This window comes from Tenrec ecaudatus, chromosome 4 (genome assembly GCF_050624435.1).
Source record: "Tenrec ecaudatus isolate mTenEca1 chromosome 4, mTenEca1.hap1, whole genome shotgun sequence".
Classification (NCBI taxonomy): domain Eukaryota; kingdom Metazoa; phylum Chordata; class Mammalia; order Afrosoricida; family Tenrecidae; genus Tenrec; species Tenrec ecaudatus.
The window spans coordinates 61,564,937-61,579,399 of NC_134533.1; the positions used below are offsets into that span (position 1 = coordinate 61,564,937).

Sequence of the window (14,463 nt, forward strand, 5' to 3'; positions counted from 1 at the left end):
TGGGGTCTGGCCGTGCTAGAGAGAGGGGGACAGCTTCAGCTGCTGCTGGGTGGGCCCAGGGGATACTGTCCTCAGTTAAGGGATCAGACAGAGCCTGGGTGCAGTGTGCACGGATAAGCCGGTCACCCTAAAAGACATACTCAAATGCCTCCTGAGTTGCTTCTCTTGGAGCATCCACAGTAGGAGTACTTGGAAAATCATGCCCACCCCTTCCCCACTCAGCCCTCCCAAAGGTGGCTTGGAATTTCGGGGAATGAGACGTTGAGGTACACAGGGCACACTCTGGGTGCTCTGGCCCCGAATTGTCAGGGTGTTGTCCTTCAAAGGGAGACTCAGATGGAGCGGTGGGGCGCGCGCACAGGGCCACAGCAGAAAGGGGGTGCGGGGAGTGGGGTGGGCGGGGGAGGGTGCTGCCCGCGGGGCGTCCCCGCCGGGCCAGGCTGACAGTCACCCTCGGGCTACGCAGCCGCGCCCCCTCCGCCCGGGCCGAGGAGGGGGAGAGGGAGGGGACCGGGCGGGCCGAGGGGCGGCCCGGGGAGGACCGTGTGAAAATGAGGCCGGGGCTTGGAGGGCGGGCCGGGGGTGTCAGAGCGCAGCGGGCAGCGCGCCCGCACACACCTCCCGGAGCCGCCGCCGCGCTCGCCGCCTCTGCCCCGCGCCATCCATGGGGGTCGCGGGCCGCGGCCGTCCCGGAGCGGCCGGGGCGCTGCTGCTGCTGCTGCTGCCGCTGCTGACCGCCGCCGTCCCGCCGGGCCGCGGCCGCGCCGCGGGGCCGCCCGAGGGTGAGTGTGCGCCGGGCGCACCTGGCAGGGCGCGCGGGCGGGCGGGGCCGCCGGGTCCCCTCGCGGGGTCACCCCGAGCCAGGCGGGGCTTGGCAGCCGGAGCCCCGCGTGGCCCCAGCGCCCCCGTCCCCGGGCCCTCACTCGCCGGTCAGGCCAAGGCGCCAGCACCGCCTGGGCCAGAGGCCCGGGGCCTGCGTCCCGCCGCGCGGCCGGCCCGAGACCCGGGCTGGTGACAGTCCCCGCTGCCCCGGGGCAGTGTCGCCAGCCGGCCGGCCGCGCAAGAAGCGGGTGTGGGGTCTCCACTGCTGCTCGCTGGGTACCCGGGGAAACTGAGGGCGCGGGCCAGGGGACACCCGTGAGGCCAACGCAAGTATTGCCTCTTCTTTTTGTGGGGGCTGGGGGGGGGGGTGTCGGGAGCTTCTCCCGCGGACCCCGGGACTGTTCTATCTGCGAACACGACCGTGAGGTCGCTCTCGTCGCAACAAGCCTGGATTTCGGCGGCTGGGGAGAAGGACCCAGGAGGTCCTGCACCGACTGGACTCGCCATCCTTTCAAAACCCGTTTGTTGTTCATTGACTCTCAGGGTGGTTGTCAACGCAGGAAATACTCCGGCCCAGGCTGCCTTCCAGCTTTGGGGGGGGGGGTTTGGGGAGGGCAGTTGGGGGTGGGAGTGTGAGGGAGGGAGACACAGAGCCCTGTTTGCACAAACTGAGGCCCCGTCCCATCTGCTCAGAGCTCAGGGGCTAGCCCGGATCTGCGGCCAGAGAGCTGCTGGCTTCCGAGAGCTCATCTGCAGCCCTGCTCTCCCTCCTGGGACAGGCATTGTGGATTGCCTTTGGAGCCAGGCCGTTTGGGCCTGGCAGGGACAGACTTAGTTTGTTGGACACACGTTCCTGTTGGGGAACCAGGCGGGAAAAGAAACACTGTGACAGGCCCACATGTCAGGTGCTTGAGTAAAGAGAAATACGGGACCCTGTGCTAGGGGACACTTGATCTGCATTGGGGCTCACAGTGGACTTCCTGGAGGAGGAGGCGCTGAGCTGAGTCTGGACTCTTGAGGGCCAGTGGGGCAAAGGGGGTGGGTTTCAGCCAGAGGGAGCAGCTTGGGGCAGGAAACCGGGCCCTGGAGTTGGGGGTTCATATCAACTTGGACTGGGGGGGTGGTGTCCCAAGCCAAACTGCTTGGGGTCAAGGCCCACTCCTGCCGATCACTCTGTCAGGAGCCTGTGGTGTTCTTCTGCAGATGTGGACGAGTGTGCCCAGGGGCTGGATGACTGCCACGCCAATGCGCTGTGCCAGAACACACCCACCTCCTACAAGTGCTCCTGCAAGCCTGGCTTCCAGGGGGAGGGCAGGCAGTGCCAGGGTAAGTGGCCAGGGCCAGGGGTGGGTGGGTGGGCCAGACGGGCAAGTGGCTCACCCCTTTCCTTCTCCAGGGGCTGCTCATGCTGTTCAAAGTTCTACCCCTCCCCCACAATCACATCAACCTTACGGCCACCGCCCAGGGTGCATTTCAGAGTCTTAGGGGCCTGGGAACGTTAGCTCTTCTGAGGAGCTGGCCACCGCACCCTTTTGTCTGCCCTTGACTCCCTTGTATATCCAGCTTCTGAAAAGGAACAGGGATGTATCTCTTGGTCCTGTTCCGTTTGGGATGAGAATATAAACAGTGCAACTGCCCAGGAGAGCACAGCTGCCAGAGCAGGGCCGATCCTGCACCTCTGGGAGCCCGGTGCACCCTTCCCCAGAGCCTTGTGTGTTGAATCCTGCCCTCTCCTGCCGCCTCTGGCAGCTCCCTCTTGTCCGTGACTTGGAGCCCCTCGGCACATGACCCGCCAGGCTGTAAAGCTATACAAAAGGTATGTTTTGCAGGGATCTGAAAAATTGGCCCTGGGAAAATGTGTACAGAGAGTGATTTTCAGTCCTAAGTGTTGTCGATTTTGAAGCCAGATGTCTGCACTCGGCCATTTACATTCTGGACCACTGGTGCCGCAGAGTCCCAAGGCCTAGGGGCCCATGTTCCGGGGATGACAATCAGGGCATGTTGGAAGCAGCAGGACTTCTCAGGGATCTCTTGGGGACATGGAGACTCGGGGGAATTAGGACCAGGATCATATGCTTAGTTGGCTAATGATGGAAAGTCGGGTTTCTACCCCAGCTCTGACCCCACACCCCTCCTATTCCCTCAGCTTCCTGGTGTCCCTCTGCTTGGAGGAGAGCGCTTAATGTGCAGCATTGTCTTGAGCAGGAAGAGGTCTAAAGTGAATCAAACTCCTCTCTGTACAAATTCCTCCTTGCCTCTGGACCCTACCTGGACAGCATGCGTTTTCTGTTCTTTACAACTCTGATGTGAAGCGAGTTTGGAATACTCAAACTTTGATGTTCTGAGCGATGAACCAGGCCTGTTCTAAGAGCAACACTATGCGGGGTGACTTAGCTAACGGAGGTTTGTTCTCTCACGGTTCAGGAAGTAGGAGAAGGGGTTTGCTTTGTGTGGGTTCTTGGGGAAGGTCCTTGTCTCCTTTCAACACCTGTGAGTCTAGTGCTTGGAGGTCTTCCCGTGTCTCGACATCACTCTGCCCTGGATCTAGGCGGTGCTCAGCACAGGCAAGCCTAGTCCCAAGGCTGTGCTCCATTCCAGGTTCTCTGTCTTGGTGGGAGTAGGCTCCTTCACTGCTCACTTCTCTCTCCTTTTCCCTCTTGTCCTGGTGGTGTACTGGGCTATGCATTGGGTTGTTAACCAAAAGGCTAGCAGTTCAAACCCACCAGCTACTCCATGGGCGAAAGATGAGACCATTTCCTCCCATCTCCGATACCCACAGGGGGCAGTTGCAATAAGCCAGAATCGACACAATAACACGAATGGACACAGTTTGGTTTTTGATTAAGGTGATGCAGGCCATACCACAGAGAAAGCCCCCTGACATCAGATCGGATGAGAACCTGAGGGGGTGAGCATACCGCCCTAATCCCCGTCATTGGTTGGCTGATCCCTTCCGGGGGGGATGAAACAGCATTCCGTAATTGCCAAATGACATCATTACCTAGTTAGCAAACCACATGGCCCAGCTAAATTGAAATACATTTTCGGGGACACAATTTAATCTGTGACATCTAGCGAGTAAGAAAGTCCCCTCCAAACACTTCAAATGATTCTGTAACTTCTTTAGATCAAGAAGAAGCATGTAGTAAACATCGATTTGGCGCCATTTGATGGCCTAGTGGTCGCCTCCTGAGACGTCACAGCAATATGTTGGATAGGATGACCTCTCTGCCATAAAGATTCCTCGGTTTGGGAACATGGGGCCTGGTACACGGCAGCCTCATTCTTGGTTTTGAATAAATTTGAATAAACATTCTTGGTTTTGAATAAACAAATGTGCAAGATGGCCTTAATCACTAGAACCGTGACAAAGGTTTTCTCTGGCAAATGGACCAACCCGCACATAAAATATCTACGTATAGATATCATCTACATATAGAATGTATGGCTGGCCAGTTAGCCGGTGCCTGTCAGGTGTTCTTGTAGCATCCTCTCCTTGTCTCTTAGGTCAACTGAGACACACGAGCATTTCAAAATGAATTTTATTCAAAAGGAAGGGAAGGCTAAAAGACAATACAGATAGCAAAAATGCATGACAGATGGGATTGCAATGGATATGTTTGGGTCGCCTGGTACTTAAAGACACCACGGGGGCGGGCAGCGGGTGGGGAGGAAATCGTACAGGAAGCTCGCCTTTCTGTGCAGAGAGCAAAGTTCTTCCCTTTCCAAGCAGGAGAGAGGTGCTGTCTGTCAGGGTCACAGCCAAGGAGGTGAATGGCTCATCTGTGAAGTCCTTGTGTTGCTCCACGTCCACATTCACTAGAGACAGGCAGTCATCTCTCTGCCCAATGTCATGGGAAGCCCAAGGGCCATGTCCTCCAGAAACATCTCTGCCCAGCCTTCTAAAGAACACCCGCTCCATATGAAACATCCTATCTGAAATGCTGGCACTCACATGTTAGTGCCATGCTTGAGATAAGAACATTCATGCTTTGGGGGTTTCTTTCTATTTATTTATCTTAAAAAATAATTTTATTGGGGGCTCGTACAACTCTTATCACAATCCATCCATCCATCCATCCATCCATCCATCCATCCAATGTCAAGCACGTTTGTATGTTTGTTGCCCTCATCATTCTCAAAACATTTTCTTTCTACTTGAGCCCTTCGTATCAGCGCCTCATTTTTTCTCCTCCCTCACTCACCCTCCCTTCCTCACAAACTCTTGATAATTTATAAATTATTATTATTTTTCCATGTCTCCTTTCGCCTACTTTTCTGTTGTCTGTCCCCCAGGGAGGGGGTTATATGTAGATCATTGTGATCAGTTCCCCTTTCTCCCCCACCCCTCCCCTCCTGGTATCTCTACTCTCATTATTGGTCCTGGAGGATTCATCTGTCCTGGATTCCCTGTGTTTCCAGCTCTGGTCTGTCCCAGTGTACATCCTCTGGTCTTGCCAGATTCGTAAGGTAGAATTGGCATTGTGATAGAGGGTGGGAGGAAGCATTAAGGAACGAGAGGAAAGTTATATGTTTCTTTTTTTATCTAAAACATATCTGTTTTATTGTTTTTAAAGTTTATGATATACTTTCACTAGTGATAAAGTTTTGTATTACATTTCAAGTACACATTAACTTTGTTTCCCCATCAGGGTAGTCCGTAGCAGGGGCTGCTGAACAATCACTCGTAACCTGTTCGGTGTTTTGTAAGATTGAAAAGCTAAGAATCGTTTTTGTAATTATGAGAGTGGTCCCTCTCTTCTGAGTTGCTGTTGTCAATTCGATCGCCTACATATATAGTTCTCAAAACAGTACAATGCCCAAGGGAGACTTGCTTGACTCACTGCCATCGAGCCGACTCTGACTCATAGGGAACCCATAGGGCGGAGAATTACAGATTTCTGGCTGTACATCTTTACTGGAGCAGAAAGCCTCATCTCTCTCCTCCAGAGCAGCTGGTGGGTTTGAACTGCTAGTGGTTAGCAGCCCAATGTGCAACCACTACATCACCAGGGTAATACTTCCTTTTGTTGTACACAGCATCACAATGAGTCAGAGCTGACTCCGTCACAACTATCAACAATTTTTTAAAAACATTTTATTAGGGGCTCATACAACTCTTATCACAATCCATACATATACATACATCAATTGTATAAAGCACACCTGTACATTCTTTGCCCTCATCATTTTCAAAGCATTTGCTCTCCACTTAAGCCCTTTGCATCAGATCCTCTTTTTTTTTTCCTCTCCCTCCCCGCTCCCCCCGAAAGTTGTATGTTTCATCAGTGCTGCCCTGCACTCTGCCTGACTGGCTCGTCTCCTCCCATGGCCCTTCTGTAAGGGGATGTCCAGTTGCCTGCACTCCCCTCATTCACTATGATAGGATTTTTAAATATTCACTTTTCTATCTGCTCCAGTCGCTGGGTGCTCTCTGGAGGCAGAAGTGGGGCCATCATTTTGCTTTGGTTCAGTTATGTTTAGTAAAGAATGTTCAATGACAAAGGGCAAGCCTTTCATTCCTCTTGGCTTTGGGATTTGGTACATAGCAAGTGTGTAGTTGAAAAGTCTATTATTTAGTTTCACATAACTAATTGATGGGGTTTGTTGCTCCACATATTTAAATTTGCTTAAAAGCAATATAAAAAACCCCAAAACAAAACAAACTCACGGCCACAGAGTTGATTTGGATTCACGGCGACTCTATAGGACAGGGTAGAACTGCCTCTACATGTGACTCTTTATGGGAGTAGAAAGCCCTCTCTTTGTCCTGCGGAGCTGGCTGGTGGTTTCAAACTGCTGACCTTGTGGTTAGTAGCCAATGCATCATAGCTACTGTACCACCAGGGCCTCCTAAAAGGCAATATACAATTGTAATAAAAGTCAAATATTACAAAACCATATAGACTAGACAACAAGCTTCCTATCTCTTTATCCACAGGTAATCACTGTTCACAGTTTAATAATCCTGGTAGGAGTGGATTTTAGGAATACTTGTAGTATTTATGATCCTGGAAATAAAGGCGTCCCTGCTTTGCTTGGATTTCTTGGTTCAGGAATCCCGAATTGGACATTTTGTTCCACAAGGAAAAGGAGAGACACTGAAGGCTACAAGGATGAAAAAGTGTCCATCTTCTAAGAGCCCTTTGGTGTTCACCTGGTGAAGACGGTGCCCCTCCATTACAGAATGATTATGTTTACCCCCTTTGCAGCAGATTCATGTCTTGGGGGAGATATTGTGAAATTATGCCAACATCCCTTTTCTCTTAAAATCTGCATCCCCTGATGAAGGTGGCATCGTCTGTGGCGCTTCCTGCAGCGGCCATCAGTGAGGTGTGTGCCTAGCCGTGCATTTCTCTCTTTCATTCCACGTCAGTGGCTCACGGTGAGGGCCTTCGAGCTTTTGCGTGAAACCACTCCGTCTCCCCTTCCCCAGTATTTCGGTAAGTGTGCTAGACCACCTTTTCCCCAGGAACATAAAAACCAGCACGACACTTAGAAAATTGCCTCGCGGGAGGAGGGTACGATGGGTAAAGAAACGTAGAAGGGTGGAAAGTAGGTGTGTGATATTTGCACAAAAGTATGACAGTTAGGAACAGCACTCCCTTTTCATACATACATGCATGCTGCGTGCATACATGTATACACGGACAGCTGAGGGGGCTTCAGAAAGTTTGAGGAAGGATTCCATTAACTTTCAGCTCCATTTTTCCATGAGTTCTTGAAGCTCCCTCATACTTAAATTTGCTGCTCGTGAGTCAATTCTGACTCCTATTGACCCTGCAGGACAGAGCAGAACGGCCCCCGTAGGATTTCAAGGCTGTACATTTTTTAAAACCTTCTTTATTGTGAAGATTAACAGAGAAAATCCGATTCCACTCAGCAGCTCAGACACATTTGTCTCATGCCACTGATTGCAATCCCCACAGTGTAACATCACTTGCTCTACTTCTATCCTGTGTTTCCTCATTCCACTCTTCCTTCTTTCCTAACCCCTCTGAGCTGTTCCCTGAGGTAACTGCTGCCCACTGGGTCTCAGTGGGTTGATTATTCTAAGGCTAGTGTGCTTCCCGAGTGTTATTTCCCCACAGACCTGTCTTTGGTTTGATTGAAAGTTCAGCCCTGGAAGGAGTTCACTTCCAGCTTTGAGGGGTGACTAAGGGTAATGGTCTTAGAGGCTTCACCAGAGTCTCTATCCAACCAGTAAGTCTGATCTTTTTTTCAAGATTTTGTGTTTTATTCTGATTTTCTCCCACTCGACCTAAGATTTCTTAATGTGATCCCTTTCAAGGCATTTGGCAGGGGCAGCGAGGCTCCATCTAGCTCTGCTCTTCTCAGAGCTGTGGGGGCTGGGGTGTGTATGGTCCATTAGCCCACTGGATTCCGTGCGTGTTTCTCCTTTGCTCCAGATGGGGAGAGACCTATGGTTGCATCTTAGAGGACTGTTTGTAAGCATTTAAGATCCCAGGTGCCACTCATCCAAGCAGGATGTAGAACACTGTCCTGGTGGATTACATTGTGTCAAGCTGTAGTCTTTACCAAAGCAGACGTGGCCACATCTTTTGCCCGTGGAGTAGCTGGTAGGTTCAAATGGCTGGCCTTTCAGTTAGCAGGTAAGTACTTAACCACAGTGCAACCAGTGCTCCTGCATCCATCCATCCATCCATCCGATTTTATTGTATTCCATTTATACTTATTTTTAATTTTTTGTCTTAAATTGTTCCAACTTTGACCATTGGAAACTCTTGTGCTTTTTGATATACATGCATCATTTTTTTTTTTAGAAATTCCTAATTTACTTGCACCACAAGGTATTCCAGACTCATACTTCCCCCTTCCCATTCCTGGAATCAAACATTTTCCAGATAAAGATCTGGCTGTTAGGTGTGGCTTCTGGGGTGTCATTGGAACTAGGGTTTCTCAAGAAAGCTATGTATATCCCTTAATCCACACATACATACATAGCTGTATTCATGTAGTTAAATGAGTTTTTGAAATTAAGTGGGAAAATTGACATGTCAGACTATCAGTTCTGCTTTCAACAGTTGAAACTATCCCCTGTCCTGTCCTGTCTTCCCCCACCCTCCACCGCCGAGTTCTCTTCATCTTTTGATGGGCCTCCATGCTCCTTCTCACCTGCGATAGTTTGTTGTACCAGCCTGGCCGATAAACACAGGTAGGATTAATTGAAGGACAGAGGGATAAATGGCTCGGCGAGCCTCACCTTGGTTGTTCTGTGCCTCAGTTTAAAGGGGTACACTACCTGTGGGATGCCTAGCCTGTGGACTGTGTCGCTGTAAGGTGAGGTCCCTTTAAGCCCACACGATTGGAATATTCATCTCTGGAGCTGGGGACTGACAGTTGATGACAGTTGGGGACCTGCCTTGCTGTTTGCTGCCTGGATATATATAGCCCAGCTCTCTCTACAGAAGGGGACTGGCAACTGGTGGCTCTCAAGCCTTAAAGGACTGCTAGTGTCTCACTGCTTTATAATTTAACTGTTAATTTCTTGTATTATCTATCTGTATATAATTTAACAGTTCATTTCTTGTATTATATATCTATCTTTATAAATATATTTATATATAATTACTAGCAATCTGGTTTGTCTCTCTAGAGAACCCTGTCTAACACAGCACCCAAGTCTCTGCCTGCCAACCCCCTCTCTGTCGGATCATCTTTCACCTTTCCCTCCCTCGCTTGGGAACTGCTGAAGTCTGTACCCTTTGGTATGCAAGTACTTTGTCTTGTTTTGTATCTTCACAGTAGTTGTCTCAGACAGTTTGTCATTTTGTGATTAACTCCACTCAGCATAATGTTGTCCACGTCCATCCATGTCGTGAAGTGCTTCCTTATTGTTTTTCAGTGCTGTATAGTATTCCATGGTGTGTCTGTATCACAGTTACACTAATACTCTTGATTCCAAGTCAATACCACAAGGGTATTATGATGTCTCCTTTCCCTACTTATATCTTCTTTGATAGTGATACACTTGGCTTTCATTATTTACAATATATTTACTTACTTGTTTATTCCTGCTATATACACATTACATCTATACATTTCATAAAACATAATTTTGTGAGAAATAGATTTTCTAACTGGAGTACAGTATTGCTATATAATTAATTTTTGCATTTAGCTTACAGTTTCTAGTTAAGATGCTCTTTTAAAAATTACTTTTAAAAATTCTGTGCTGTGACGTCATCTCCAATTCAAGGGGCGAACTGTGTTCTACCTGGTTTTTTGACGACTAAGTTTTCGGAAGGGGGCGCTTCTGGGTTGTCTCATGTCTCTGGCCTTTCGGTTATAGCCAAGCACAAGCAGGGACTTCTCAAGTTTATCTAGGTTAGGACTGTTCTTGCCCCATTCTTTTCAGGATAGTTAAGAGATTTGTTTGTAATGCATTGATTTCTCTTTGTGGTCTCTGTTTCATCCTCTTGCGTCCCCTACTCCTACTTCTTGGTTGATTTGATGGGGACATGTCAAGCACACTATGACATAAGAGTGAAAACTGCATGAAGAGAGATATCCTCAGGTTTGCGCCTTCATCAGTCTTATTACCTTGCTCCCAGTCCCTTCCTGGGCTGCTGCAGGTAACCACTCGCATTAATTTCTGGTTTATCATTCTCTTATTTTTTAATGAAAAAGTTTAAAAATGATTTATCATTCATATAGTCCTTTTGCATAAATAAGCAGTACATTTATTTCATGTCTTCTTGTTAACAACTCTATTGATACGTAATTTAAATAACCTAAACCAAACCAAACCAAATTCACTGCCATTGAGCCTATGCTGACTCATAGTGACTCCCCCTGTGGGTTTCCAAGACTTTAATTGTTTTTAATACTTTTATTAGGGGTTCTTACATCTCATCACAATCCATACATTCCTCCAGTGTGTCAAGCACATTTGCACATATGCCGCCATCATCATTTTCAAAGCATTCTCTTTCCACTTGGGCCCCTGATATCAGCTCCCTATTTCTTTCCCATCCCTCCTTTTCCCTCCCTCCGTCCCTCCCTCATGAACCCTTGATAAGCTATAGATTATTATTTCCATATCTTACATCGTCCTCTGTCACCCCTCACCCACTTTTCCATTATTCATCCCCCTGGGAGGGGGTTTTAGATTGATCCTTGTAATAGGTTCCCCCATTTTCCCCCACTCTCCCCTAATCCTCCTGGTATCTTTACTCTCATTGTTAGTCCTGGCCGGGGGTGGGGGGGCTTCTACCCTGGATTACCTGTGTTTTGGGCTCTTATCTGTAGCAGTGTGCATGTTCTGGTCTAATATGATTTGTAAGGTAGAATTGAGATGATAGTGGGGGGAAGGAAGCACCAAAGAGCTAGAGGAAAGCTGTGTGTTTCATCTGTGCTAGACTGCACCCTGCCTGGCTCATCTCTTCTCTGTGACCCCTCTGTGAGGGGATGTCCAATTGTCTACAGATGGGCATTGGGTCTCCACTCCATGTCCTCCCTTCCATTCACGTTGGGTATGGTTTTATTCAGGGAAAGACTGTAATTGTTAATGGGAGTAGAAAGCCCAATCTTTTCCCCGAGGAGTTGCTGGTGGTTTTGAACTGCCCACCATGAGGATCATAGCCCAACGTGTGAGCACAACACCACCAGGACTCCCAAATGACATAAAAGTCACCTATTTTAAGAGTATAAATCAGTGCTTTTATAAATTAGATGAATTGTACATTCATTGCTACAATATACTTTTAGAACCTTTTTGTCATTCAATACCTCATGGCCATTGACAGTTAATCCTTAGTAGTCCTTAATATGTGGAATCATCTAAGATATGTTTGGATTCTTTCACTTATCATAAGTGAGATATTTAAAGTTTATTATGCCAACCTGGCCAATAAACACATGTGGGGTTAATTGAAGGGCGAAGAGGCAAATGACTCAGTGAGTTTCACCTTTCTAGTTCTCGGTTCTCTTGCTGTCTGATGGTCAGACCAGGGTGCAGCTGCCTTACCCAGTTCCCTGCATCAGCTTGCAAGGCTCGCTTCCTGCAAGACATCCCTGAGGAGAAGGCATATGGACCTACCGTAGTGTAGCCATGGGTGCTGTAGCACCCATATGGAGACCCCTGCAAGGGCTGAGATGCTTACACGCTTACTGATTCGTCTTTCCTCCTGCAGTTGGTGTCATTACGTGTTTTGTGAGATGGAAGAGGACTTTATGTATAGGTGTCGGACATATGGGTTAATGTTGGCCTTGTGGACTTGGGCAGCACTGGGTTGGGATGTTTTCTTGACGTGCACTTACCCTTTATATAAAACTCTCTCTTGTACATATGAGTTTCTGTGGGTTTGTTTCTCTAATGTACCCAGACTAACACAACAAGGTTTCCAAGTTCAGCGTTGTCCTGTATCAGTGTTTCATTATTGGGTACATTTCAAGTATCCTTTCACCAGTTGAGGTACGTTTGTGCTGGTTCTGCTCTCTGGCCATTATGACTAATGCTGCCGGGACAGTCACATGTAAGTCTTTGTGTGGATGTTTTCACTTGTCTTGGATAGACGTGGAATTGCTGGGTCACATGATAAATTAATGTTTAGTTTTGAAAGAAACTGCTGAACTATTTTCAAGGTGGTCTTGCCATTTTACATCCCCACCAACAGTCTCTTTCCCCCACATTCTCACCAACACTTGTTAAGGTTTATCTATTATTTATAGCCTTTCGAGTGTGTGAGAAATGGTATCACATTGTGGATTTAATTTGCCTATCCTTAATAACTAATGATGTTCAGGATCGTTTTTGGTAATGTCTATACCATACTTTTTGCCCACTTTAAAATTGGATTCCTTATCTTCTAATTGAGTTCTGAGACTTCTTTGCATCTTATGGATAAGATATGTGCTTTGCAAATATTTCTCCCAATTAATGGTTCATCTCTAGTTGTGATGATATTATTTGCAGTGCAAATTTTAAAAATCGATAAAATCCAATTTACTCCCTTTTTAATAAACAGCTTTATTGGCACTTCATCCACATATCCTACAATTCAATAGTTCAACCATATCATACAGAGTTGTACCATCTTTACCACAACCAATTTTAGAAAATTTTGGTTTTCCCCATACTCATTGTTATTCGTGTAATGTTTTTTCAGTTCTGGCAAAAATAGACACACAAAAAAGCATTCTCCAATTCAACAACTTCTCCGTGTATAATTCAGTGCCATTGATTATGCTCTGTGTTGTACAATCATTATTGAAATCCCTTTCCGAATTGTTTCCCCGCCATTAAAATGAACTCAAGGGCCCCTAAGCAAAGCGGAAACGCTTCCTCCTTCAGGCATGGAAACCACAGGTCAGGTGTGATTCCTTTCTTTTCATTAGTCGTTTTCTCGATATAATATTCTCATACCATACACTTCCAAGGTTAAATTGCCTTTAAAGAGTTGTAGATACATTATCACAATCAATTCTGTGCTCCCTCCCACACTCACTGATTGCTCCCAGTTCCTCTCCCCACCCTCCTACCTATCTTTCTTTTATGGATTATATTTTGGATGTTATATCTAAGATATTTTTATCTAACTTAAGATATCAAATACCTTAACGCATATTTACTTTTTAAAGTGTTATTACACTTAGCTTTTATGTTTCAGCCTCTGATCTGTTTTGAGTTAATTTTTAAAAATCATTTTATTAGGGGCTCATACAGCTCTTATCACAATTCATCCATCCATCCGTTGTGTCAAGCACATTCATACATATGTTGCCTTCATCATTTTCAAAACATTTTCTTTCTACTTGAGCGCTTGGTTGAGTTAATTTTTGTACGCCGTATGAAGTAAGAGTCTAAATTCATACTTCCCAGGATCATGTGTTCAGTATAATTCCCCCAGTGAATTGCTATAGCACATTTGTTGAAAATCAAGTGGTCATAGGTATAAGGGTTTATTTCTGGGCTCTTAATTCTCTTTTAAAAAAATCATTTTATTGGGGGCTTGTACAATACTTATCACAACCCATACATACATACATACATCGTGTCAAGCACATTTGTACATTTGTTGCCATCCTCATTCTCAAAACATTTGCTTTCTACTTGTGGACTCTTAATTCTATTGCATTGATCGATCCCGCTGCCCATATCAAGTGTCGTAGTAACTGTAACTTTATGGAAAGTTTGGAATTGTGAAGTAAAAGTCCTTCATATCTGTCCTTTTATAAAATTGCTTCTGGATTGTTTGCAATTCCATAGACATTTTAAGATCAGCTTGGTGATTTCTGCAGAAAAGCTTGTTGGGATTTCACATGTGCGTTGTGATTTCTTCTTTATTACATGAAAGGTAGCATGTGCCTTGGGATTTTGCTTCGTTTCATCTAATCCTATTTCCTGGATTTCCATGCTCATTAGTACAGCCTTGTCGTACTCCATCGCGTAGACCTGCCCCAGGTTATTCTGTCACTCTCCCGTGTCTGAGCATTTAAGTTGTTCTCAGCATGTTTCCATTACTAGCAATGCTGTGTGAGTAAATGTGGTTTCTCTTTTGAGGCTGTAGCTTACAGGTGTTACCCCTAGATGTGGGACGGCTGGTTAAAAGGTACCTCGGTGCACATGAGTGTAGTTTTGTTAGGCACCACCAGATTTCTCCCTAGAACCGTGCTGTG

The 14,463-nt window shown here is 47.0% G+C and overlaps 1 protein-coding gene across 1 annotated transcript in view; it reads left to right on the forward strand.

The window, feature by feature from the left end:
* Positions 1-609: 609 nt before the first annotated feature.
* The window catches only part of SCUBE2 (signal peptide, CUB domain and EGF like domain containing 2), an 84,726-nt gene continuing 70,872 nt past the window's right edge, over positions 610-14,463 (forward strand). Inside the window, exons 1-2 of the mRNA XM_075546102.1 lie at positions 610-782; positions 2,026-2,148. Of these exons, the coding sequence (XP_075402217.1) occupies positions 665-782; positions 2,026-2,148 (241 nt within the window). The 5' untranslated portion in view covers positions 610-664. The remainder of the gene's footprint in view (positions 783-2,025; positions 2,149-14,463) is intronic.